The sequence below is a fragment of the Macroventuria anomochaeta genome (assembly GCF_010093625.1).
Source record: "Macroventuria anomochaeta strain CBS 525.71 unplaced genomic scaffold BU25scaffold_19, whole genome shotgun sequence".
Lineage (NCBI taxonomy): Eukaryota > Fungi > Ascomycota > Dothideomycetes > Pleosporales > Didymellaceae > Macroventuria > Macroventuria anomochaeta.
This window is the reverse complement of record NW_022985380.1, coordinates 151,084-176,561: the sequence shown is the minus strand read 5'-3', so window position 1 is coordinate 176,561 and position 25,478 is coordinate 151,084. Positions and strand designations below refer to the sequence as shown.

Here is a 25,478-nt window from a genome sequence, read left to right as displayed (position 1 = left end):
CTCTGAATACCTACACGCTCTTATAGCAGTACATCATGGCACCTATTATTTTGCTCCTCAGCACCAGTTCCCTGGTTCTATCTTCCCTTCTCTCAACCACTCCGGCCGGACTTACCACCAAACGGCAAACTAACTACATCAGCCGGATGACCTTCAAGCCACCGGCGTCAACCTCGGCGGCTGGTTCCAACAAGAAGCCGTCATCGACCCGACCTTTTGTACCCAAAATTGCGCCAATACAACCGAAGAATGGACCTGCTGCACTCGTCTGGGCAGCAAATGTGGCCTCGTCCTCGGGCGCCGCTACGCAACGTTCATCCAGCCCGCTGACATCAACAAGCTCGCCAGCAGCGGCATTAATGTGCTCCGCATCCCCGACCACGTACGCTGCCTGGGTTAAGGTGCCTGGCTCACAGCTGTATTCTGGAAACCAGGCCCAATCAAGCCGATGGACGCAATCTTCGGTGTTTCTAAAGATACACGCTACTACCGTCGACAGGCATTGGATTTGAAGAGCATGTTCACTGGAATGGCGGGATCTAAAGCCGGTAAGGGGGCAGCTAAAATTCCTGAACAAGACGATACAAATAGGAACAGTATACGAACGAGTTATTCTATAGTCTGGACTCTCGACGGCGAAACCAACTTAGTGGCGAATCGTACATTGGGCGATCTGATTGAGGGATTGTCGAGGAACCAGACACTGAGTATGCTCCATAGCAAAAGATTGTGGTAAGTCCCTATATTTAGGATGCATATTCGATTGCGTTTGTAAACGACAAGGGCACCTAGCTAGCACGCCAAAACTGAGGACGTCACGCTGACTACATCATACGCGATCTATCAATACCGCATGCGCAATCTCCTCATCGCATATGGCGTCGCGATTCTAATGTTCGGGTATCTGTATTGTGATCGGTCTACGAGCGTGCTGGGCCAATGGTGTATGATATGACTTCTTTTCTATCATGGCTATAACACGGAACCAGTATCTGGATGAGCTATCCTTGGGACATTCTCTCGGACAGACTACCCTCCCAGAGTCGATCCAGAGGACCAAGCTCCAATTTGGTATACTTCAGACAGAAGCATCTCAGATAGGTGACCAATCGGAGAGCGTTACCAGAGCAGCTTTTAGTCTTGTATCTCAAGTCACACTCTTGAAGAAGGGTCAGGTCGTATACTAAGTAATCTTAGCGACAAAGGGTTTGCTGTATGTCTCTTAGCTGAATCATTCGAGAGATGTTCTGATGTACTGAAGATTGCAATTGATTCTTGTCGTAATAGACGGAGTAATGCTAGCTTCTTAATACTCTCAACAGCCGCTGCCGACAGCGCTGCAAGACAATAAAGACATTTAGACCCACTATCACATCGCCACTGGTTCACCCATTAAACCAGCTTGAAACAACTCATTGGAAGAGGGTACACACAATGATTTGGCTGCCATTTCAAGGCTGCCATTTCAAGGCTGCTTGGAGAGTTTGATTGGTGGTCATGTTGCTGATGCCTCCTGTTGTAACAGACAACAACCATGACCCGGATCCCTTATAACATTCATACTCCATATACCTTGAACATTGGTGTATGATCGAAGTTTTGTATCAGATGTCGTGATATGCTTACCATCGCGGCATGCCGGGCGGTGAGATAGTAGAGACCGGCATCGCCGCGGTCCGTCTTGCTTCGCGTCAATCAGTCTCATTCAATACCGGCATGCCGCGGTCAGATGAGGACCTCGTTCATGGACTTGAACTTTGGACCTGAAAACATAAGGATTGTTGATAACGCCCAGTGAAGTCGTCATTCAACCGGTCCATCGTTGAGCGTAGCAACAGTAAAGCTGAGCATGTGATATATGTAGTCTGTCAGATGGCGCATCCGTTCGTCCGTGGTGTCCATCGCGAGCCTGATGATTTCTGTCAAAAGTCGGACCATCTCGACCAAGAGCGTTTCTCGAACTGCTGCAGACTTTGTTTTCAGGAATCGATCGTACATCAACAGTTGAGCGAAGCGATAACCCATCTGTAGGAACTGGGATCATGGTTGGTCGAACAGAAATTCCCACTCATCCTTCCAGGTGTAAAGGGCGGATTGCGTATTCGGCAGATCAATTGGTTTGAGGGAGTTTTCGTATATGATCCAATACAGGAAGACTTCAGCCACCATGCGTGACTCGAAGTTCGAAGCATGGTCTAAACCAAGTATATGGCGGCACTACTCGATGTCACTTCGATCAAGCACTGCTTTCCGGCGAGTTCCGACGCAGTAATGCAGATGAACGAGGTACAGATGGTTCCAGATACATAATTTGTCCAGCTCGGATTTACCTAGCCTCTCGGAGGATCCATTGAGGCTAGGTGAACAGATGCCACTCGCAACACTGTGCTGTAGTGCGAAGCTACTTAGTAGCCAACTGTCGATGCTCAAAGGAATTTGCTCGGTGGTAGTCGACCACATGCTCAATATCAGTGCAGCCTGGAGGAACTCAATGGGCTGTGGTATGACCAACAATGCGAACGAAAGCCGTGATTTCGGTTCCTTGAGCAAAGTAGGTGCGAGACGCGTAGCCAACTCCTGCGAAGTGTGTCGGACCGCAATCAAGCAACAAGCTGCAAGAAGTAATGGCGATTTTCGTACGCCTTCGAGAAGCATTGGAGTCGATAAAAGCGGATCGAACGATACCCAACGACCGTAATGCTGCTGGAAGATTGACAATAGAAATAGTGCATCTTCAGGGTTAATCGGTCCTTTCAAGGTGATGTCATCTGCAAGATTTTGTGATGGGGTAGTGGTACCCGCTCGATCTGGAACACGAACTCCTCTGCAGTGACTTCACGTAGAACGAACAGCTGTAAGTAGCTAGCTGCCAAGACACGCGCTAGCGTTGCGTTCACCTTCGCAAAGGCTGCACTCGTGATTCTTCGCTTCACTTCTAATGACTATTTTGGCGCATTCAAAAACTTGATAGCGATATCCTACCCCTATCTAGTGCATGATGTCGATTGTACAGGGTCAACGTTCACGTACATTCGGCAACAATCATGATCGACGAAGTTCTTGTCCACATTTCCACGCCTGCTACACGACAGAACGATGAGCTCTTTCGATCTTTGGCAAATGCTTACACTGCTTTCCAGCCTTATCAGGTCCACCGCGATGAATCTGCACGGAAGAGGAAGAGGATAGATCATGCAGCCAGTCCGGACCCGGATGCCTATTTGACGCGAGGGGGGAAAAGCGTTATTCGAGATCCTGCCAACTCATCAGTACTGACAGGTAGCAAAGAATCATACGGTAGCTTTCCGTCCAATCTGTCTTCCGACGAGCGCCATCAAGACCAGGGCTCAGCCCAAGTTGATGATGATACAATGCGTCCAATCGGCCGCTTGGCTCAGCTTGACCGGAGCTACCTGACCTGGCGAAAATGCGCGACCCCCAAGTCGAGCTTTACGCGTAGTCAGCGAGAGCCACAGACCAGTGCTGATGGCGCGGAAGATGCCGATACTGGATTTATCGAAGACTCGCAATCGGCATTGCAAGCTCTGCAAAGCCAATTACAAGACACCTATTCGACAACTTCTGAAAACACCTCCGAGGATGAACAATGCCAAGATGACAATGCCGGCAACGCCGTAGAACATTCGTCTCGTAAACTCAGTCCAGTTTTGAGTCAAAGTGGCCAGTTAGATGGAGAAGTGCAATTGCCAGCCCCGGTGGAAGATCATGTTCAAGCGGATTTGGGAAGAAGTTTGTCGAGAGAACCTACGGACCTGTCCATGCACACGACTCGAGCATCTCAGAGCGCACTTGATACAATTTCGGATCGACCGGACTTTTCCGAGCTTCCAACCGATGTGTTCCCATGCGGTCCCGCTATATCTGTAGCGTGTCCCGGGACTTTACCCTCACAAATCACAAAACACCTCGCAGCAATCAAGACCAGAAACCTGAGTCGCTTTAGGCCACTGAAGACTCGGCGGAACTTGGACGCTGATGAGCGCGGCTATTGGCATGTTGACTGCACACAGTGGTCTCCAAAAATACAGCAGGATTTCTGGTCGTCACTTCACGAGCACGTTCGCAGCGGTCGAATTGGGTGGGGAGCGACTCTGCATCGAGACCCTGAATCTGGTCAGACATTAGGACTTGTAAGGCTCTACTGCTGGGGCGAGGTTGTGGAGCACATGTGGTTGCTCCTGTGGCTCTGCTCGGAGGGAAAGCTATTCAACTCGCGATCCAAGTGGATTGATGCCAATGCTGTTGCGGTCGTTGAGATGCAATGAGACTGGAATGGAGGACACTCGACATGAGCCACTACTTCACTTTGGATAGAAACTATTTTGGATAGAAACTATCTTGGATATCGCAAAATTAATCATCCATCTTTCCACTAAGGGTGCGCAAGCAACAAATCTGTGAATGTTTGGAAGGTGACCGGGCGTTCGTAATCGACGTCCCTGCATGAAACACCACACGCTAGCGCGACGGGCGATTGAGGTGCTTACCCTCGAATTGCGAACACCAACGCCTGCGCGTCACTCGTTCTCACTATGGCTACATAGCCTAACGCCGATTCAACACCGAAGATGTTGTCGCAATTACGAGAGCATAATGGCAGAGCCGCTGGCGGCTCTCACCATGACGACGCCTCAGACAACGATGACTACGACATCCGGCCCTCTGCCGAACTATCTGACGGCGATCATGATATCCTAGAGTCAGAAGACGAGCGCGAGCGACTGTTGACACAGAAGGAGGAGATAACAGGTCTCTTCGGCTCCAGCGTGAAGATTGGGAAGCGTGATAGCGGCAAAAAGAGAGCTGAGATGACGGAGCGCAAAAGACGACTCGACACCGGAACGAGCACACCGACGTATGACACGGAAGAAGGAGTTGGCGAATCAACCTCAAGCCTGTTGCGGTCGAGGAGGAGCTCTGAGAGTGACGAGCAGCGGTTGCTTGGAACAAGGGCGCAGAAGAAGGTACGCGAGCTTGTAGAAACCCCAGTTTTGTAGAGCTAACAAGAAACATAGGCAAAACGATCGAGGCGATGGCGAAGTATCTATATATACACATCGATCACGGGATTCTTCTTCATCCTGCTTGCCTTCGTATACCGTCTCTCAAACCCCAAGGACAGCCAAGTTGCAGCGTTCACAGCGACTGCAATCTCGAACGGAACATCACTCTTCGCGCCAACAACGATCTTGATCTCGCTCGACGGCTTCCGGGCTGATTTCCTATACCGCAATCTCACACCTACGCTCAACCAGTTCGTAGCAGAAGGCATTTCGCCTAAGTATATGCTACCCAGCTTCCCAAGTGTGACGTTTCCAAATCACTACACAATGGCAACTGGCATGTATCCTGAAGCGCATGGAATCGTGGGAAACACCTTCTGGGATCCAATGCTGGAGAAAGAGTTCTACTACACGGATCCTGAGCGTAGCCTGCAGCCATTCTGGTGGGGTGGAGAACCCCTCTGGGTGACGGCGGAGAAGCAGAATGCCAGGACGGCTGTGCACATGTGGCCGGGATCAGAAGCGCACATTGAGAACCAGCAGATTGCATATGTGGACAAGTACAACGGTTCGGAAGTGCTGGATAGGAAAGTTGACCGCATCATGGATCTGCTCGACGCACCCGGCCCTCAAGACATAGGCGCCAAAGCTGATGCACCCCGCCCGCAGCTCATTGCTGCATATGTCCCAAATGTCGACGGCGACGGTCACAGGTACGGACCGAACAGCACAGAGATCCGTCAAACCATCTCCAACGCAGACGCCATGATCGGCGGTATCCTCAAAGGCCTGCAAGAGCGCAACCTCACTAACATCGTCAATGTTGTTGTCGTTTCCGATCATGGGATGGCTACCACCGACGTATCACGCATGATACAGCTGGAAGACCTGGTTGACCCGGCCGAGCTGTCCCACGTTGATGGCTGGCCATTGTACGGTCTCAGACCTAAAGATCGAAACAACCTCTATTCGTTATACAACAAAATCAAGCGCGAACACGGAGATAACCCCAACATTGAGATCCACCTGCGCGAGAACATGCCTGAGCGCTACCACTTTTCGAACAACGACCGCATAGCACCACTATGGATTATACCAAAGGCAGGTTGGGCGATCGTCACAAAAAGCGAGTTCAACGTCGAAGAAGGCAAGAAGAAGGGCGATGTGTACCATCCGCGAGGCCTGCATGGCTACGACCACGAACACCCACTCATGAGGGCAATTTTCGTTGCTCGTGGGCCGGCATTTCCGCACACGCCTGGAAGTCGCATGGAACCGTTCCGTAAGTTTTCCAACTCCCATAACAGAAACCTCGTGCTAACAAACCTTTGCAGAAAACATCGAGCTGTACAACATCATCTGCGACTCCATCGGCCTTACCCCTGCACCTAACAACGGCACCTTGCGCCTTCCTTTAAAGCCCGTTGGCCTGCACAACGATGACGAAGACTCACCTAACGAGACGCCATCTGACCCTGTGGGTAGCCACTCGTTGACCTCTGCACCACCTTCTGCAGCAACTGTGGCTGCCGTTCTCTCCTCGCTATCCAGCCTCGCTGCTCTAGCATCCGGTCTAGAGGATCCAACCACGTCTTTGGAAGGAAGCGCTTCGACGTCAGTAGAATCGAGTACTACTACGAGCGCACCGCCTGCAGCGAGTAGTAAGCCGCCGCATAAGCATTGGTGGGACTGGTTCACGGATAAGGCTGATGAGATTGAGGAGTGGGTTGATGATTTTGTGCATAAGCATAATCCTCTCGACGAGGACAAGGATAAGCAGGACTCGTGAGGAAGATATTTGACAGGTTTCGGCTTGGTGTTTAGGGCGTTTTGATGGAAGCTTGTGTAGAGGTCAGGAGTTTGTGCAATAATGATACCCAGTTTTGATGCACTCTTGATTTGATGCACTCTTGATTTGATGCACTCTTGATTGCTTCCTCCTGGTAATTTCAGTGCATCTACATGTCGACGAGGTTAAGCCGCGACAGAACGATGGCCACCTGATACAGTTGCAGTATCCAGACGTCTCAAGATGCAATTTCCATGTTATTTTGTGGTTTGTGAGGAATCACTTCAGGAGATGTGATGGTAGCAAACGCGCAAAGCCGTCATCGGGTGATGACGTGCTGTTCTCGGCGACTTGATTGGCCGACGCGGTCATGATAGGCTTAGTGCCGGCGCGGATTAACTTCTGGAGGGAGGAGCGTTCTGATGGGAAGGTCCAGCTCTCACCACGCCAACGGCTCGACTGTACAGAGAGCTGCTATGGGGTCGCAATATATGGCGACATAATCTCTCGGCGTTAGCCCTGCTTTTCCTGGCGTTTCTACCGCCAAAATTTAAGATCAACACCAGCTCGAGCTGGTACGATCTTCCACCCTCCAGCAGCTGCACAACAGCCACCACCAAGCAACCACCGCGCACACACAGCTCCCCAGCACTTTTCTAGAGCTCTGTACGAGTTCTACACAACATCAAGACCGCTCTTCGGCCAGATACGCGTCTCAGCGACCTCGCAACTTCCCCTACAGCCGAGGAATCGCAAACGCCGAGATGAACCCAGCGCATCGCGAAGGGTGGCCTTCGTCGCAGGCACCTGCGCCTGGACAGACACCACAGCAGCAAACAGAGCAGAATCAGAGACAACCTGCGCGGCCACTGGACCCTTATGGGTGTGTAACCCCGCTTGCACCCGTGTTGCGCCCAGCTTCCAGGGACCAAGCAGCCATCGAGCATCCCCACACATCACACATTGTAGATATGAGCGCTAACAACGATCGCTGCAACAGGCCGAACAACGCGAGTGCTCAGCCTCCCACACATGCGTCACCTGCGCAAGGTCCAGGGCCTGTGCTTCCGCCCCCCTCTGGTACGGTTCCTGCGGACGGTGAAACTGCAAACATAGCTGACCAGGACCCAGGCACCCCATTCTACTCATCGAACGCTGCGACAGCTCACAACCAGAATTTGCCGCCGCTCCCTGGCTTGACCGGCCAGCCTCCACACTCGTCGCCCCATCAGTCTGCGCAGAGAGCACCCTCAACAGAAGCAGGGTCGGCTGCGCAAGGACACCAGATGCCACAGGGGCCGTCATATTCGCTGCCGGGCATCTCCCAGACCCTGCAGCAACAACAGGGTCCACCACAAGACCAGGCGAACGCAGGCAGGGAACGAGAGCTGCGTGAGCGCGAAACCAGAGAGCGAGAGATGATGGAGTCGCATGCTGCCCAGCATGCTGCTGCACAGCAAGAAGAGCATGCAAAGCGTGAAGCCGAGCAACGCGATCGGGAACTCCACGAGCGCCAGCAGCGCGAGCAAGCTGCACTCCAGAATCACTCTGCGCCGATCCAGATCCACCAGCCTGTCGCTGTCGCCCCCTCCACACGAACCGTACATGGACCCAATGGCCTGCTAGGTCAATCAGGGCCGTTGGCAGGCGCAAACCCTCTGGCTGGGCCAATGAGTGGACCAAATGCTGTGGGGCCATTGTACGGTAATGCCCCTGCTCAGCATGAGCAAACGACACCGCGCGTGCAGCACGCTGTGCAGGCGCCAACGCAGGCTCAGATGTTGATGCCATTCACGGGTCCACCAGGCGCGGTGGGCATGGGTCAGGGTCAGCAACCCATTCTCAATGTAAGTGGTACCGGGATCCGCTTGTTTGGAATACCCACTAAATTCTGCTTAGGACGCTCTAAGCTACCTCGACCAAGTCAAAGTCCAGTTCGCCGATCATCCCGATGTTTACAACCGCTTCTTGGATATTATGAAGGATTTCAAGAGCGGCGCTATTGACACTCCCGGTGTTATCGAGCGCGTATCGACACTCTTTGCAGGCAACCCCAATCTGATCCAGGGCTTCAACACATTTCTTCCGCCAGGCTATAAGATTGAGTGTGGAACGAATGGGGATCCAAATGCTATTAGAGTTACTACCCCCATGGGCACGATGGTCTCGACTATGCCTGCTCCGAGGCCTCTCTCACCACCACGCAGCGCGGCGGCGAACGGCAACACCGCCTCTCAGCACGAAGCTGCATTCTACGAGACTACACAAGGACGACCCTGGCCTCAGCAACAGCGGGCACCAGAGCCTGCTGAGTCGTTATTCTCTCCGAACAACCGCAACCTCGGTCAGCCACTGTATGGCGCACAGCAAGGCCAGCAAGGTCCTGCACCGCACTCTCCAGAGGCAACGACGCGCCCACACCCTGACGCAGCAGCTTCGGCCGCAGCGCTTGCGCATCAACAGGAGCAACAGGGCGTCTCTCAGCTTCAGAACGCCGTCTCCGCTGCTACTGGACGTTCTATGCTCGCACTTAGCGGCGATACATCTACACCCCTCCCCGTGCAGGCATTGAACGGTGCGGCTCAGGTTGCTCAAATGGGTGGTGTTGGTGCTGAGAAGCGTGGTCCTGTCGAGTTCAACCATGCTATCAGCTACGTGAACAAGATCAAGAACCGCTTCGCATCGCAGCCTGATATCTACAAGCAGTTCTTGGAGATCCTACAGACCTACCAACGAGAGTCGAAGCCCATTCAGGACGTGTATGCCCAAGTTACAGGACTGTTCAACGCTGCTCCTGATCTCTTGGAAGACTTCAAGCAGTTTCTCCCAGAGTCGGCTGCCCAGCATAGGGCGCAGCAGCAAGCAGCTAGACACGCCGAAGATGCTGTCATGCTGAGCAATGTCCGCGGCGATGCTGCTGGTTACGGTCAGACACCAAACCTCCAACAGACTCCACGCGCAGAGCAATCGCGACTACCACCTATGGGCAACTTTGCTCCTACACCCACTGCAAACCGCGACAACAAGCGAAAGCGTGATCGACAAGGACCAGTGGCTGCTCCCATGCCCGCCCCAATGACACAAGAACCACCAACGTCGAATGTCCGCGGTGGTAACTTTGGACCAAACGCGAACAAGCGAGCCAAAACCGGCCACGCCGCGAAGCAGGCAGTACCTGAAGGTCCCCCAGTCTCGCCAACGCTTACACCGGCACTGCCTGAGCCGATGCCACCAACGACAACCACCACGCCGAGTCAGGATGAGCTTGCTTTCTTCGACCGTGTCAAGAAGTTCATTGGAAACAAGAACACGATGAACGAGTTCCTGAAGCTGTGCAACCTTTACTCACAAGATCTGATTGACAAGACGCTACTTCTGTATCGCGCACAGTCCTTCATCGGCGGCAATCCAGAGTTGTTCGCCTGGTTCAAGAAGTTCATGGGAGAGGATGACGAGCAGCAGAAGACGCGTCCCAAGACTGTCAACTCGCGAGTCTCCCTCTCCAACTGCCGCAGCCTCGGACCCAGTTATCGGTTGCTGCCTAAGCGAGAACGCGAGCGGGTTTGCAGTGGTCGCGACGAACTGTGCAAATCGGTTCTGAACGATGAATGGGCCTCTCACCCGACTTGGGCTTCTGAAGACTCCGGATTCATTGCCCACCGCAAAAACCAGTTTGAAGAGGGTCTCCATAGGATCGAAGAAGAGCGCCACGACTACGACTTCAATATCGAAGCTTGCAGTCGCACCATTCAGCAACTTGAACCGATCGCAAACCAGCTCCTTACCATGAAACAAGAGGACCGAACGAACTTCGTGCTTCCACCCGGTCTTGGAGGCCAAAGTGAGACCATCTACAAGCGCGTCATCATGAAGATATATGGTCGCGATCGGGGCAAGGACGTCATCAAGGAGCTCTTCACCATGCCCTGGAGTGTGGTGCCAGTCTTGTTGCACCGCCTGAAATGCAAGCTGGAAGACTGGAAGGCTGCTCAGCGTGAGTGGGAAAGGGTCTGGCGCGACCAGACACAGAAGATCTTCTGGAAGTCTTTGGATCACCAGAGTCTGTCTGTCAAGCAGGCCGACAAGCGGCAGTTCCAGCCTAAGTCGCTTACCAACGAGGTTCTCGTTCGTTACGAGGAACAGAAGCGACTACGACAAATCCAGGAGATTCCTCAGCCGGAGTACCAGTTCGCATTCTCATTCAAGGATGATGAGACTCTCTTCGACGTAGCCCGCCTCATGATTACGTTCGCGGATAACAACAGTGGTACTGAGTACACCAAGGTAGTTCCGTTTATTAAGGAGTTTGTGCCTCTTTTCTTCGGCCTTGATCAGGCCAAGTTTGAGCAGCGGGTCCAAACATCTGGCCGCGACACTCCCAACGAGTCTGGCGATGACACCCCAAGCCCCGACGATGATGTTTCCCAGCGATTGCAAAAGCCGAAGAAGGGAGACCTGCGCCGCGATGTACTTGACCCTCGTGGCAAGTCTCGCAAGGACAAAGAGGACAGCCTCGCATCGGCAAGCAGAGACACAACTCCCGAGATCGCCTCTGGCATCGAAGACGAGGCTGCTGTGGACAGCTCCAACTCCAATGGTCGTGACGAACAAGCTACAGGTAGTTGGGTGGAATACTCTGCTCAGCCCGCAGCCCTGGACGACAAGGAGATTGAGCATGATGAGCCGTATCGACGCATTGAGTATAACATGTACGCCAACTCGTCAATCTACTGCTTCTTCCGCATGTTCGTCTACCTGTACGAACGGTTGCTCAAGCTCAAAGAAAGCGAGGACGAGGTCCGAAAGGTTGTCAGTCGAGCTATGGAGCCCAAGGCTGCGCGACGACTCAAGATGTTGGACAAGCAGCCTGATGACTTCTTCAAGGACACGTCCCCGTCCGCAAACTTCTATCAGCAAGTCCTTGAGATGTTCCAAGATCAAATCCTTGGCGAAGTCGACATGAATTTCATCGAAGAGACATTGCGACGATACTACTTGCAGATCGGATGGCAGATGTACAGTTTCGACAGGCTGATTAACTCACTTGTTCGTTTCGCCCTTGTCGTAGTCAGCTCTGACAGCAAGGACAAGAGCCTTGACATCTACAACCTGTTCAGGAAGGACCGCGTCAACGACACCACATCACATAAGAACGAGATCAGCTACAGGAAGGCAGTCGAGAAGTACGCGAAGGATGCCGATACCTACCGCATCACCTACGTAAGCCACTACTTCATTGGTTCTCACAGCTCATCACTGACCTAATTGCAGGACCCTGCGAAGACAGAAGCTACCGTGCGCCTATTCAAGAAGGACGATCCCACATTTGACTCCAACGCACTCGACCGGACTAGGCGCTGGCGTGCGTACCTCGCCTCTTATCAGGCAGTCGAGCCTACTGAAGAAGTAGACCATGCGAAGGTCCAATACCCATACCTTAAGAAGCGTCTTGCCAAGGTTGAGGACCTCGCAGAACAGGATGACCGACTCGACCTTGTGAAGCACAGCGACAAGATCACTGTTTCAATCAGCCCTCAGACATACAACATCACCTTCATCAACAGCGAGCCATTCGGTACCGGCGGTGTGCAGTACTTCACGCTTCCGGATACTATTCGTGCGGGTGTGAGTGGGAGCGTTTCGCAACCTAACGAGCACTACAAGGGTCTTAATGACGCCAGGCGCGAGCGAGCTCAGGAAAAGCTGGTCCGCAACAATACCTGGATGAGGGACCTCAGCCGCGATGACGTTGACTCCAAGAAGGCCACTTTCAAGAAGGGGCTTGAAGATGTCAAGCAAGCGAACGATAACAAGGATGTAGAGATGGCGGAGGCATAGTCTGATTTACACGATACGGCGTCTGGCGAAATGCTCATCTCGAACACGAAACATATAACGAGGATGGGTTTGAGGCTTGGGTACTGGCTGTGGGTTTCTTTGTATACCTGAGTGTATGGGCTATGCGTTGGAGCGTGCATGTGAGGCTGCGTAGTGCAGTCGTGGCGTTTGATTTCTAATCGCGGTTCTTATCTATATCCATGATTGCATCTTCGTTCATACAATTCGATCAACAATATCACATTTCAAACTCCAATCCCCTCGTCATCCACCGACTTACTGGCAAAGTCCGGAGAAATTTCGAGCGAGTACTCGCGGAAGTATCCTGCTGATTGCACGAAGTCGGATAAAACACCTTAACCACCGGCACAAGTAGAGAAGACAATGACAACTGCTGTTCATCTGGGCATCGAGATGGCTCAGATACAACTACCCAAGATTTTGCATTTTCCCGCAAAACATCTTGAGCAGATTGAGCTTTATCAAAACTTCATTTGTATCAAGTACCTCTTGTCCTGGGTTGTGGTACGAAGGGGTCACGGCGCAATTTAGGCGGTAGTTGTATCCCTTGCTGAAATCTTTGGGTCATCTGCCTGATCTGTTACATGACTTGAAAACGTCCCTCATCATAATGATGCCCGTCTAGGCAGTTTGTGAACTCGAAAGTAGTAGCGTTCGGAGTAACGGTGCGAAGCTGTACGAGACCTCAATATGCTGCGTCTGCTTCATCTCTTCTCAACGAGTTGTGAAGTCGTTCACATGCCATTATCAGAACTACCCTTGAGCATCAACATGATTTGTATGAGACGACCTCTACGCTGCCCAGACCTCCGCGTATATGCAGACCTCACGATCTGCTGTCATGCACGTGTTCGAGAGAAGACGGTGGTGGCTGCCGCTTGGCGGGCCGGCGGAGCTCGCAAAGCGGTCGCTCGGGCCTTCTTCCGCTGTCGTTCCCGCTCCTTCCGACGCCAACAATGGCCTGCACAACCTCTTACAACAGTTTCTCCACCACTCGACCGTCCAAGTCGCATTCCGGAAGCCTTCCATACTAGGTCCGGAGCACTCATCCCCGGTTCGTAGTTCAGGACCGCCATCACCGCCTTGCGAACGTCGAATCACAGACATGGCTGCTTACTATAACGGTCAATAGCACGCGTGCCATGGCTGCAATGACTGCCTCAATATGCACTCAACCAGTGCTTTTCTGTCCAGCTATCGCAATTGATATGGTCGGCTGTCCATCCTTCGTACCCAGCGTGATTCGAACAAGCTTTTTGCGTCGTACTCACGCATCTTACCCTTGAATTCGCCACAGGCAAGCCCCGGCGCGCTTCGATCTAGATTGAAACTGTTCAAGAGCCTCCTTCAGCAGCAGATGAATACTGGTGCGCGTTAACTTCGGCTCATTACTGTCCCGTCGACCAATAGTACCCAAGTGGTAGATCTGAGACGAGCATGCGTGCCGCAACTAGGTACAAGGCTAGTTCTCAATACATCCGGATATTCAATGTGCTTTCTTCTGGATCCACGCGATGAGTGGTCTATGCGTCGATATTGAGCGCACAAAGTACTAAAAGATGACCGTACACTGGCACTGATATTCAAGTCACTCGTTTTCCTGCCACCTCACCACCCTTTGACAGTTTTAGGAGTTCGAGTTCACAAGGCCCTACAGATAGCGGCGAGAAACGCGGCTCTTCCTTCAGATCCTTCGACCATTTCCAGCGAGTAACGTGGGCTGATTCGCCATGACTACCATGAACCTGGGGACCCTCAGCCCCACAGAGGACGACAACAAGCTCATTGACCTCAAGCAAGCCACTTTCCAAGTCACACCCGTCAATACTGTAACGCCATCACTTACGCCGACCTCACCACCAGAAGGAGATACCATGGCAGGGAAGAAGCTGTACTCACTGGAAAAGCCAGATGACAGGGCAAAGGAATTGGCCTCAAAGTTGACCCTCGAAGAACAGGTATGTGTATTGCCCACATTACGGGTAGCCCTCTCGATACGATCAACAATGCATTCGCGTCGTACGCAAATATTCCTGGACTCGTAACGTAACATTCCCATCTTTGTCAAGGGATGTTACTGTTACTGTTACTGTTACTGTTACTGTTACTGGTTCACAGTGCTTTCTACATTCTTCTACGAGCATTGTAAGCTTGATCCAGGGCTGCTCTTCTTTTGTTGCATACTCCAAAAACGACATCCTATGAGAGATGCCCCACGCTGTTCTCTGGTCTGGTGAGCTGACCACCATAGATATCACTACTCGCGGGAGCAGACTTTTGGCGGACAATGCCCATCCCTGATAAGGGGATACCATCAATAAAAACGACAGACGGTCCTAATGGCGCTCGCGGAGAGTTTTTCACAAATGGCACACCTGTGAGTGTCCGAAACAGCACCACGCTACATACAGTGCTGTAACTGATCATACTAGGCCGCATTATTCCCATGTGGTATCTCTATGGCCTCAACATGGAATCTGGACATGATGGAGGAGATTGGACGGCACTTGGGAGAAGAGTGCAAGGCTCGCGGCGCGAATGTGTTGCTTGCACCTACAGTCTGCATGCACCGCTCACCACTCGGTGGACGAAACTTTGAATCTTACTCCGAGGACCCTTTTCTCACAGGGAAACTTGCCGCTTCGTACGTGCGTGGTCTGCAAAGCAAAGATATCGCAGCGACTATCAAGCACTTTGTCGGCAATGAGCAGGAGACAGAACGCCAGGCCTACGATGCTATCATTGCAGAACGACCACTTCGGGAAATCTATCTCAAGCCGTTTGAGATTGCTGTCCGCGACGCATCGCCGTGGGCGCTCATGAGTTCTTACAACATGATAAATGGCATCCACGCCGACGAGAGCGAACATACCATCAAGGAGATTCTGCGTGGCGAGTGGGGATGGAATGGAGCAATCATCTCTGACTGGACAGGCACATACGCTACCGCACCTTCGATAAAAGCCGGCGTCGACATCGAAATGCCTGGTCCTTCCAAGTGGCGAAAGTTTGAGCAGGTCAAGGAGGCACTTGACAATGGCGAACTGGACCGAGATGACATCGAAAAATCCGCTGCCAGGGTACTCTACCTGGTGGAACGTACGAAAGGACTGGGTAATGAGACCCCGGAAGCCCCTGAACAGTCGATCGATAACGTTGAGACAAGGAATCTCATTCTGCAAGCTGGTGTTGAAGGACTTACGTTGTTGAAGAACGAGAACAACGTACTACCGATTAAGAATGCGAAGAAGATCGCACTCATAGGGCCTAACGTCAAGCGAGCAATTGCAAATGGTGGCGGCAGCGCTGGGCTCAACCCCTACTACCGAACAAGCCCGTGGGACGGAATGCGCAATCGATTCGATGGTGAACTCACATTCGCGCAGGGTTGCGATAGCTCGAAGTGGCTGCCGCTCGCTACACCATACTGCACGGCTCCAGATGGGCAGCAAGGTGTCCGACTGGAGTACTACCGCGGAGACAGGTTCAAGGGCGAGCCAGCAGTTGTCCAGCACAAAGTTAGCACAGATCTCTGGCTGTGGGATTCTGCACCGATGGAACTCTTACCAGCGTTCTCTTTCAAGGTCAAATCGATTCTTACCCCTAAAACGACCGGCAACCACAGCTTCAGCTTCGCTTCCGTAGGTCCTGGACGCATGTATCTCGATGGCCAACTCTTCATCGACAACTGGGACTGGACCGAAGAAGGCGAAGCTATGTTCTCAGCATCCCAAGACGTCCTCAAATCCATCCACCTCACTGCCAACACCCCCGTCGATATCCTCATCGAATCCACCAGCGAAGTCCGCCCCGCCTCCAAAGTATCCATCATCGGCCGCCGCTACGACTACGGCGGCTGCCGCATCGGCTACCAAGAAGAAGACGCCATCGACCGGCTTCAAGAAGCCGCCTCCACTGCGCGCGCCGCCGACGTCGCCGTCCTCGTTGTCGGCCTCGACGCGGAATGGGAGTCCGAAGGGTATGATCGGCAGACGATGGATCTGCCCAAAGACGGCAGTCAGGACCGCCTCATCGAAGCCGTGCTCGCAGCGAACCCACGCACCGTCGTCGTCAACCAGTCCGGAACACCCATCTCCATGCCATGGGTGCACCGCGCGCCCGCGATCCTGCAGGCGTGGTACCAAGGCCAGGAAGCGGGTAATGCGCTTGCAGAGGTGCTGTTGGGCAATGCGTCCCCGAGTGGGAAGTTGCCGACTACGTTCCCGGTGCGCATCGAAGATAATCCCGCGTTCCACAATTGGCCGGGTGAGAACCTCAAAACCGTGTACGGCGAGGGGATCTATGTTGGATACAGACACTACGAGCGCAGCCGCATTGCGCCGCTGTTCCCGTTCGGACATGGTCTGACGTATACCACGTTTTCCTACGGCGCACCCACGCTGTCGAGCACCGTGCTCACCGAGACCGGGCACCTCACGCTCAGCGTACCAGTGACCAACACCGGCAGCGTGGCTGCCCACGAGATCGTGCAGGCATACGTGAAGGATGTAAAGAGCAGTCTGCCGCGTCCGGAGAAGGAGTTGCAGGCCTTTGGCAAGGTGTTCTTGCAGCCCGGCGAGACGAAGACGGTGAATATGAAACTAGACAAGTACAGTGTTGGGTATTTTGACACGAGCTTGGGACAGACAGGCGCGTGGATTGCTGAGGAGGGCATATTTGAAGTCTTGGTTGGTGCGAGTAGTGCGGATATCAGGTATGTGTTCCCTTGGTTTTGGTGATGTTTGGAACGATTGCTAATTAAGCTGCAGGGCGAAGGTGAGCTTTGAGGTCAAGGAGAGCTTCCAGTGGATCTTTTAGAGTGGACTAGTGGTTCATGATTGGCGTTGGGGATTGAACACAAGGCCTAACTTGGGCTGATACTCTTCCTGAGCAGTGCATATAGCCTGTGTAGGTAGTTTGAAGCAATACACTTATTTCCCTACCTGCTGCGTCTGTTCAATAGTGATGGCCTGTTCCCACCTTGTGACAAAGTCGGTCAACGATTCATCAACGAGCTATATGGCACGTCTCAAAATTGTGGTGGACGTGTTCATATTTCGGGAGCTTGTTGCTGTACTTGTTCAATGTTCAAATTTCAATATCATCCTACTCCCATCTGAGTTCGTATCCATCCACATAACAGCTGTCACACCATTCCCTCTCAAACGCCATCTATCTCTACCAATCCTCATCCCCCCTCCTTCCCTGCATAGCCTGCTGCCTCGCCCTCAACGCCTCCGCCAAACCGCCTGCAATACTCCCACTACTATCCCTCGCCCCCGTCTCACTCGCGCTCCCCGAGTACCCACTATCCCTACTATCAGGCGCGGATTTGCGCGCCGCAGGGCGCTTGGCAGGCGGCGCAGGCGGTTTCGGCTTGCCGTTTGCGGGGCGCGCGGGCGGCGCGGGTGGTGGTGGTGGGGGCGCGGTCTTGACGACATGCTCCTCGAGATAGGCGCTGGGTGCCCAGCCTGAGGCGGATTTGTCGAGGCGGGATGCTAGCCACCAACCTGCGAGTTCATTAGTAGGTGGTTGAAAGGAAAGGGAGTGAGGGGGGACGTACCGTTGTTTTCTTTTTGGGTGACGAGGATGATTTCATCCTTGCGCAGACTTAGCTCACCAGCTGACTGGCCAGCGAAGTCGTAAAGGGCCTTGAACGTAGGCTCCTTGGGTGCGGCAGGTGCGGCGGGAGGGGGTGGAGGCGGAGGAGGTGCTCGTGATGCTGACGATGACCTTGAGTGATTTGCTGATCCATTGAGGGCTGCAACGGGCTGCGGTACGGGTCTTGGTTGAGGTGTGGAGGCAGCAGGTATAGCGGAAGGTAGGGGTCGTGGTTGTACTGCAGCTGGCATGGGCGCAGGAGGCACTGCTCGTGACTGAGCAGCGGCAGGAGCGGGTACAGGTCGCGGTTGCGCAGGGCGGCTGGCGAGCTTGGATGGGCCTCCTCCTGGACCGCCGGGCCGCAGAAGCTTTCCCTTCGTAATAGGCTTGGCAGCAACTTGCTTGCCCTTTGGTGTAGGCTTTGAGACAGAGCTTGGCGATTCACCCTGTCCTGTGTGGATTGTTCCACTCTTGTACGAGTCGATCGACGCACCAGGGTCTTTGACCACCTTGACTTGTGCGGGCTTACCAGGCTTCTTGTTGTAGTTGATTCTATTGGCAGTCAGTATGCGATGATCATTAATCGAGCGTCAATGAACTTACGTGTCTGCGATCTGGAGATTTAAAGAACCTCGCAGAACGTTCGTTAGGTGGGTGAAGAATTCTGTCTTGAACACGCAGTTCACGAGCGGATCAGGCTCGTTCGGTGAACCTGCGCCAATCGAGAACCAATCGTCCTGAAGTTTCGACGCGCTGATGAACTTGATAGCGCCAACGGGTATTGTCCTCTCAGCTTGGATCTGGACTTGTCCGTTGACAAGCACCTGCTTGACAATGTACACGTTCCTCTTGGTCAGAATGAGCATGCGGGCTTCCGGCTTACTCGAACGACCAAGCTTAGAGACGAGCGTCTCTGCTCTACACGAGAAGGGTACCTCCTCGTTGCTGGAGATTCCAATGGCCTGAGCGATCACTTCACCTGGACCACCCCTGTTCGCGATACCAAGATAGTCACCCATGAACCTGCGAGAGCCGACCAAACTGTATCTGCGCCTCTCCTTGCGACCTGCAAGGACCTTGTGTCCTTGGTCGCGCCACTCAATGAACTCTTTGCCACCGTTGAGCTTGCGCCAGAACCGCTGTATCCGTGTGGCGCATTCGATGCGGTAGCTCAGGTAATTCCTCCAGGCTCGTTGGATGCGAATAGCCATGTTGTGCCAGTAACGATCGCGCATCGTCTCCAAAGCAAACAGTGTCTCCGGTGTCTTGATGAAGACTTTTGTTACACCCATCTGGAACTCCTCGGTTGGGATGTTGGTATCCTTCAAGATCTGCTTAGCACCTTGTTCGTAGCTTCCGGTCCACGTGTACTCTCCAGCGTACGAGCACTTGGGCGAGAGCAAGAAGAACCGTTCCACGAACTTGTCGAAAGTTTGACGAGATGCGAAACCGGCTCGGCGAATACGGACGTTCTCTTGCAGACCAAGGTACTTTACTTGATGCAATACGTTTGCTTCGTTGAACTCCTTCGGCGACTTGTTCTCGTTCGGCTTAATGGTACGGATATAGGACGGTCGAGCTTGCATGAGCGTGGTAACGAGATCGTTTGCCGATACCTTGATCTTGTCTCCAGCCGTGGGTGGTCGTCGCCTGTTGTCCTGATCGACCTGGTTGGGGAACAGTGTGTGGACGAAGGTGTTGGAGCTCTGGCCTAAGAGGTTGAGCAAGTCCTTCAGGAGCTGATCCTTGTTCTTGTCGGTCATGCCATCTACCGCATAAGCCACTTCTCCGGCGTAATGCTTGATGACGAACTGTCCTTGACGGGGCGAAAAATTGGGGTTCGATGAAAGCGCATTCAGTCTCTGCACAAATGTCTGGTCTGCAGCCCCAGGATCGGCGTGAGCTGTGGCACAAGCATCGTTCAATGCCGCGAAAACACCCGGTGGTCGCTTCTCCTCAATCAACTCACACACAACCTTGTTGTCGAAGTACTTGATAGGCGTCCACTTGATCTGTTCTCGCTCGTACTCTTCTTGCTCCGCTTTCAACGTCAGCTGAATGAAAATCTGCTGGAGCTTCTCGTTGACGTAGTTGATGCACAGCTGCTCGAAACTGTTCTTCTCGAAGATCTCGAATCCGTAGATATCCAGAATACCGATGGAGTAGGCTGAGGCACTTCGCGCCTTGAGCGACTGGTTCACGCGCTCGACAATCCAGTCGAACAGATTGAAATAGATCGCTTTGGAAAGAGCGTCTCGCACCGAGGAGGCCTGAGCTGGGTTCAGGGGCACGTCGTAAACAGAGCCCCTACGTCCACCACGACTTGTCTCCATTATCCGGATCGTGAGAGCTTTGTTGACATGCGCAGATTCGACTTCCAGGAGGTAGGCCACGAAATCGACTACGGATTGATCTGCGATCGCAGCGTTGCCTTGGTCATCCTCCACGAACGACACGTTTCCGAGCCACAGAATCGCAGACAGCATCCGGAAAATGTTATCCTGCTCTGCTTGCTGCAAACCAATGACCTTCATAGCGTTCAGCGTATCCTGGAACTCGGCGTGATCGTCGATGTTCGGTACGTCATAGCATTTCGATCGACTTGTGTAGAGGTATGATTGTGGCTGTTGTAGGCCGAAGATTTCTAGGGTCGTCAGCACATCTTTTGTACCCAAGTGTCCAGATTCACAAACCCCTGTAGTGCGGTGAAGCCGCTTTCGCGAACTGGTAGAAGATGTGGAAGTTGCGCTCATTCGTGATCTGGCCAACCACACGCGTCTTCTCGAGCAGGTAGTTGTTGATGTTCGCTCCGACGGGCTCGCCCTGAGCGTTGAAGTGGATTTCGAGGTATTTCCCGAATCGCGACGAGTTGTTGTTTCTCAGCGTCTTCGCGTTTCCGAACGATTCGAGCAACGGATTTGTGGCCAGCACCATGTCCATCATCTCCTGGATCGACGAGTTCTTTCCGCCAGAAACGTTCGCAATGTACTGCATAAGCCGCTTCGCAGCTTCTGTCTTTCCTGCTCCAGATTCACCAGAGATGATGACACACTGGTTCTCCTTGTAGGCGTTCATGTTGTAGTAGGCGGATTCGGCGATTGCGAACACGTGCGGCGGCACCTGGTCGTGTCAGAAGTGAGGGTGCATTCAAAGTTATGCGCCATACCTCCAGCCTGTTCTTGCCCTTGTAGCTGTCCAGGACCTGTTCGGTGTAGATGCCCACTGCCAATCGTCAGCGTATCCTCACCAGACGCGCCTGCTACCACGTACAGTCTCGAAACGGGTTGACAGACACCAGCACGTGTCCAATGTATGTCTGCGCCTCCGTCAGCTGTAAGTCCCTCCACCTGCCGCATTGTATCGACGTGGCGCGGGGCTGGCGCGGGCGATTCGACGCACGTAGATTTCGCCATTCTCGAAGCGCTTCTTCAGGTTGTCGTTGATGGCCTCATTCGAGATCTTGCTGATCAGCGTCAGATCTGAGACTCCCACCTCCTTCTTCTTGGTGGTCTCGAAGACGGCTTTGGTTGCGAATTGGGCCTTCTGCTGCCCAGGACGAGCAGCTCCGGCGGCGCCAGCGTCCTTCTTGCGCCCGGCGCGCTTGGTTACCGCCTACATAGATACTCTGTCAGCGTCTGCAGAGTTGTGGTGGCGGGCGCGGGGCGGATTGTACCATGGCTGATGCCCGACCGCAAGCTCCCGGGTGGTGGATGTCTCGCCCTTTTGGCGTGTCGTGTGTGCTGCTGGACTCGATTCGCAGCAGATATGGGCGCGGGGTACGGGGGCACTGGGGGTCTGCAGGCGCAATGTGTGGGGAGAGAAGGAACGGCGTTCAGCGGATGTAGTGGTGAGTAAGATTTAGTGCGCAGCGTTCCCTACACCTCAGCAATCCTACCAACGATGTCACAGCCCACGTCGGCCGTATCGGAAGTTGGAGCGAGTACGGTAGACCGCACAGCCACACCCTGGTTACGTGCAGTTACACTTGACGCGCAAGCTGTTCCGCCGCACCGCTTTCTCCGCTGCATACAAGTCTCGCCAAGGATACCCTTTGCAAAGGACTGATGTGTAAATTGCGTGGCCCACTCAGGCAGCAGCAAAAGCAGCAAAAGCGGCATCAGGCACCGAGGAGTGGCGGTCACGACCGGAGTTCGTTATTCACGTATGCAAACGCTATGCTACCAACACAATGCGCCGTCCCAGCCTGAGGTATGCAAGACCCTGCAAATGAGTGTTCGAAAATGAGCGAACACAGACTACCACAACATCGTCAAAAAAGACGGAGACGTCACAGGAAATGCCCAATGCCGAGAGTAGAAATGCCTCAAAGAACCAAAACGCCATCGCTTGCCAAACCGAGAAACAAAAACGCGAGGCTTGAAAATTCACGAGAAGACGTCGCCACCAAAACGCCCAACGCTCGCCCAATCCAGCCGTTTGGTTTCCTCGAGCTGAGGCCCTGTCCATGAGTACTCCTTGGGTTCGACAAGGCAACCAAGACCTCCTTCTCGCACCCATTCTTCGACGACTGCGTAGATGAATTCAATCTTCTCTCGAAGGTGGTTGCCTTGTGTGACCTCCTTGTACCCATCGGTCTTGTCCGCAGAGCCGTACAGCAGCTGCTGAAGGGATCCCTTGAGGGTCTCGCGCGCCCTGACATGTCTCCAAGGTACGTTGCCAGTCGCTTCGAGGAGTGCTGTCGCTTCATATGGTAGGCAGAGGAAAGTAGCATATCCACCATCTGAGGACAGGACGAGCTTCGTGTGATCTGGAAAGTTGAACTGGACAAGAGTTAGTCTAAGCCAAGCTGTCCTTGGTGCTATTACATACCTGGAAAGACCCATCGTCAAACCCCCAGATACCGACGTTGCCGAGTCGCTGGTAGAACTTGACGAAGTTTGACTGTTTCGGACCTTCCTTCACCACCAGCTCTTCGTCGCCAAAAGTCGCGCACATGTACTTTCCAAACTTGTGCCATACCGTTCGAATCTCCTCGGTGCGTCTGCGGTCTTGAATCTCGATCTGGGAGAGGCCCCTGTCCTTCTTGACGGTCGTGTAGTAGTCAAGAGGGACACTCTTCGCGGCCTCTCGATTTCTCCCGTTCTTCTTCAGGTAGTTGTATCCGTCTGTAGCGATCGCAGCTGTGACTAGATTCTGTTCGTCCGCTGTGAGGAGGGTTCCAATGCTACCGTCATCCAAGACATAGCCGACTCCATATCTCCGCGAATAATCGACCCACTTTGTCACAAACGGCAGCTGGGGAGGCTGTTCTCTCCTGGATTTCGAGGGCTTCTTCTCAAGCGCTCGTGCAAGATTATCCCGGAATGTGTACAGACGCGCTAGCACCGTAACAGGATCTGTGGCAGATAACTCGGCACTGACAGCACGGAACTTTGGCTCGCTCCGAGTCGACGTTGAAAGCTTCGTGCTTCGTGTGGAAGTCATGAATTGGGGCGTGGGTTCCGGCTTCTCGGTCACTCGGACGGTGGTCTTCGTCGCGCGAAGAGGTGGGAGATCAGGGAGTCCGGTCTCCGTCTCTTGCGACGGTTTCTTCGCTCCCTCCTTTGCAGCGCGTGCCCGTGTCGTTGGCCTGGTCTCTCTTGGTACGCGCAATGGTGCAGGTACAGGTGCTGTGGCCGCACTGACTGGGGCAGAGCTCGAAATCTTGCGGACCGCCCGTAACCTTGTGGGCTGCTTGTCCAGTATCCTCCGAGCAGGCTCCGGCTCTGTCGATGAGATTGGCTCCTGTGGTGCTACTGGCTCGTTCTCTTTGAGTGCCGGCGGTGGCATTTCTCTCCTGACACGAGGGAGGCGTCCTTTCAACCGATCGTTCCCAGAAGTCTCTACCAGCGCCTGGCCCTCTTGCGATGATTCCTTCTCCTCCGATATCTCGCTCAGTCCTCCGGGCGCAGCTTGGTGTGGCCATTGTACTCGTGCAGGAAATGGCACGTATACGACATCTTTGCTGAAAGGTATATTGGGTTGCTTGCCAGCTTCAATCTCTTTTTGGCAGTCACGAGCGACCGTCTTGTTCCTTCTGCTCCCGTATGCGCCGAATGCCTTCCCTGGCTCGTACTCGCCAACCGCTGAGGCCTTGCATAATGTCCACCACTCTTCAGTGTATCCTCGTCTCATGGTCGAAGCCGAGGGCGCGCGCTCCTTCGGCCACCTTGGGATCTTCGAAGTGCATCCGCTGTCCAGCTCCAATGGGATCATTCCCAGCTTGAAAAATGGGTGCGCTACAATCTGATCAGGTGTAGGTCTGTCGTCCTCGTGTACGAGCAGCAGCGATACGATGTCGCGCAAGTCGTCTGTGATCTCGTTTGCGCACTTCGCTGGGTCTGGCCAGGAGTATTCGCGCGCCTTCAGTTTTCGGTAGATGTCTTCACGTTTCGCTGCGTGGAAAGGCGCCCGGCCTACGGCAAGTGTGTACATCATAATGCCAATTGCCCACAGATCGACCTTCTCGTCGTGACCCTTGCCTGTCTTCTCGAGAACCTCGGGCGCGAGATAGTTCGGTGTTCCGCACATGGTTGTTCGTCGAATCGCACCGTAGTCGTTCTGGGAAAGGAGCAGGGCGGCAAGGCCAAAGTCGCCGACCTTGACGTTCATATCCTTGTCGAGGAAGAGGTTGCCAGTCTTGAGGTCACGGTGCACGATGTTTCGCTGGTGCAGGTACTTGATAGCACCACATGTCTGGACCATGAATCGACGAATCTCCGGCATGGTAAAGTATTTGCGCTTCTTGATCGCATCGGCGAGAGAGCCGTTCTCGCACAGCTCCAGGACGACGTAGGTGCTCGAGTGGAAAGAGAAGGCGCGGTAGAACTCGACGATATTGGGGTGGGATAGTTTCGAGTGGATTTGTAGTTCAGTCACAAACTGCAGTGCGTCAGCAAGGGTGGTTTGCGAGTAAAGAACGTCTGCGCACCTTTTGTGCCAGTTTGGGCGGCTCCATCTTGGATCTGACGATCTTCAAAGCGACTGTACTGCTGCCAAGGTGCTCATGGCCCAGCAGCTTCGCGCGGTGGCAGATGGCGAAGCCGCCCTTGCCCAGCTGCGGTCCAGTCTCATACTGTAGGCCTTCGGGGTCGCGCACCACCTCTGGCGGCGGCTCAGCGTGGACAGACGGGGCAGACATTCCAAGGTTGGGCGGTCGAATGTCGAATGCCGTGGAGGCGTGAGCGCTGGTGTTGAAGTTCGGG

The 25,478-nt window shown here is 53.6% G+C and overlaps 7 protein-coding genes across 7 annotated transcripts; 5 read left to right on the top strand and 2 right to left on the bottom strand.

The window, feature by feature from the left end:
• Window positions 1–35: 35 nt before the first annotated feature.
• On the top strand, window positions 36–1,259 carry BU25DRAFT_422152 (uncharacterized protein; the record flags this gene model as incomplete). The annotated part of the gene is made up of 4 exons (XM_033708136.1): window positions 36–464; window positions 500–732; window positions 990–1,071; window positions 1,227–1,259. 4 exons carry the CDS (start codon window positions 36–38, stop codon window positions 1,257–1,259), a joined length of 777 nt encoding a protein of 258 aa, XP_033560997.1.
• A 565-nt stretch (window positions 1,260–1,824) lies between these two features.
• Window positions 1,825–2,805, bottom strand: BU25DRAFT_469835 (uncharacterized protein; the record flags this gene model as incomplete). Its single annotated transcript, XM_033710780.1, has 1 exon — window positions 1,825–2,805. A coding segment is annotated over one exon (588 nt), but the record flags the coding sequence as incomplete, so codon positions are not given.
• A 137-nt stretch (window positions 2,806–2,942) lies between these two features.
• On the top strand, window positions 2,943–4,338 carry BU25DRAFT_411334 (uncharacterized protein). The gene has a single exon (XM_033706528.1). The coding sequence runs from the start codon at window positions 3,045–3,047 to the stop codon at window positions 4,284–4,286; it is 1,242 nt and encodes a 413-aa protein (XP_033560995.1). The 5' UTR covers window positions 2,943–3,044; the 3' UTR covers window positions 4,287–4,338.
• Window positions 4,339–4,497: 159 nt separating this feature from the next.
• On the top strand, window positions 4,498–7,098 carry BU25DRAFT_369144 (Phosphodiest-domain-containing protein). The gene is made up of 3 exons (XM_033703919.1): window positions 4,498–4,985; window positions 5,037–6,306; window positions 6,359–7,098. The coding sequence occupies exons 1-3, from the start codon at window positions 4,590–4,592 to the stop codon at window positions 6,811–6,813; spliced, it is 2,121 nt and encodes a 706-aa protein (XP_033560994.1). The 5' UTR covers window positions 4,498–4,589; the 3' UTR covers window positions 6,814–7,098.
• A 173-nt stretch (window positions 7,099–7,271) lies between these two features.
• BU25DRAFT_411331 (uncharacterized protein) lies at window positions 7,272–13,084 on the top strand. Its single transcript, XM_033706527.1, has 5 exons — window positions 7,272–7,696; window positions 7,814–7,893; window positions 7,945–8,660; window positions 8,713–12,033; window positions 12,085–13,084. Exons 1-5 carry the CDS (start codon window positions 7,578–7,580, stop codon window positions 12,649–12,651), a joined length of 4,803 nt encoding a protein of 1,600 aa, XP_033560993.1. The 5' UTR covers window positions 7,272–7,577; the 3' UTR covers window positions 12,652–13,084.
• A 1,318-nt stretch (window positions 13,085–14,402) lies between these two features.
• BU25DRAFT_431832 (glycoside hydrolase family 3 protein) lies at window positions 14,403–17,490 on the top strand (the record flags this gene model as incomplete). The annotated part of the gene is made up of 4 exons (XM_033708680.1): window positions 14,403–14,630; window positions 14,924–15,049; window positions 15,105–17,386; window positions 17,442–17,490. The coding sequence occupies 4 exons, from the start codon at window positions 14,403–14,405 to the stop codon at window positions 17,488–17,490; spliced, it is 2,685 nt and encodes an 894-aa protein (XP_033560992.1).
• Window positions 17,491–17,723: 233 nt separating this feature from the next.
• BU25DRAFT_491738 (uncharacterized protein) lies at window positions 17,724–25,420 on the bottom strand. Its single transcript, XM_033711589.1, has 10 exons — window positions 25,205–25,420; window positions 23,104–25,155; window positions 22,788–23,054; window positions 21,673–21,885; window positions 21,544–21,589; window positions 21,440–21,495; window positions 20,967–21,393; window positions 18,877–20,917; window positions 18,236–18,825; window positions 17,724–18,182 (listed from the first exon to the last, which is right to left on the bottom strand). Exons 1-10 carry the CDS (start codon window positions 25,412–25,414, stop codon window positions 17,851–17,853), a joined length of 6,234 nt encoding a protein of 2,077 aa, XP_033560991.1. The 5' UTR covers window positions 25,415–25,420; the 3' UTR covers window positions 17,724–17,850.
• Between the last annotated feature and the right edge of the window lie 58 nt (window positions 25,421–25,478).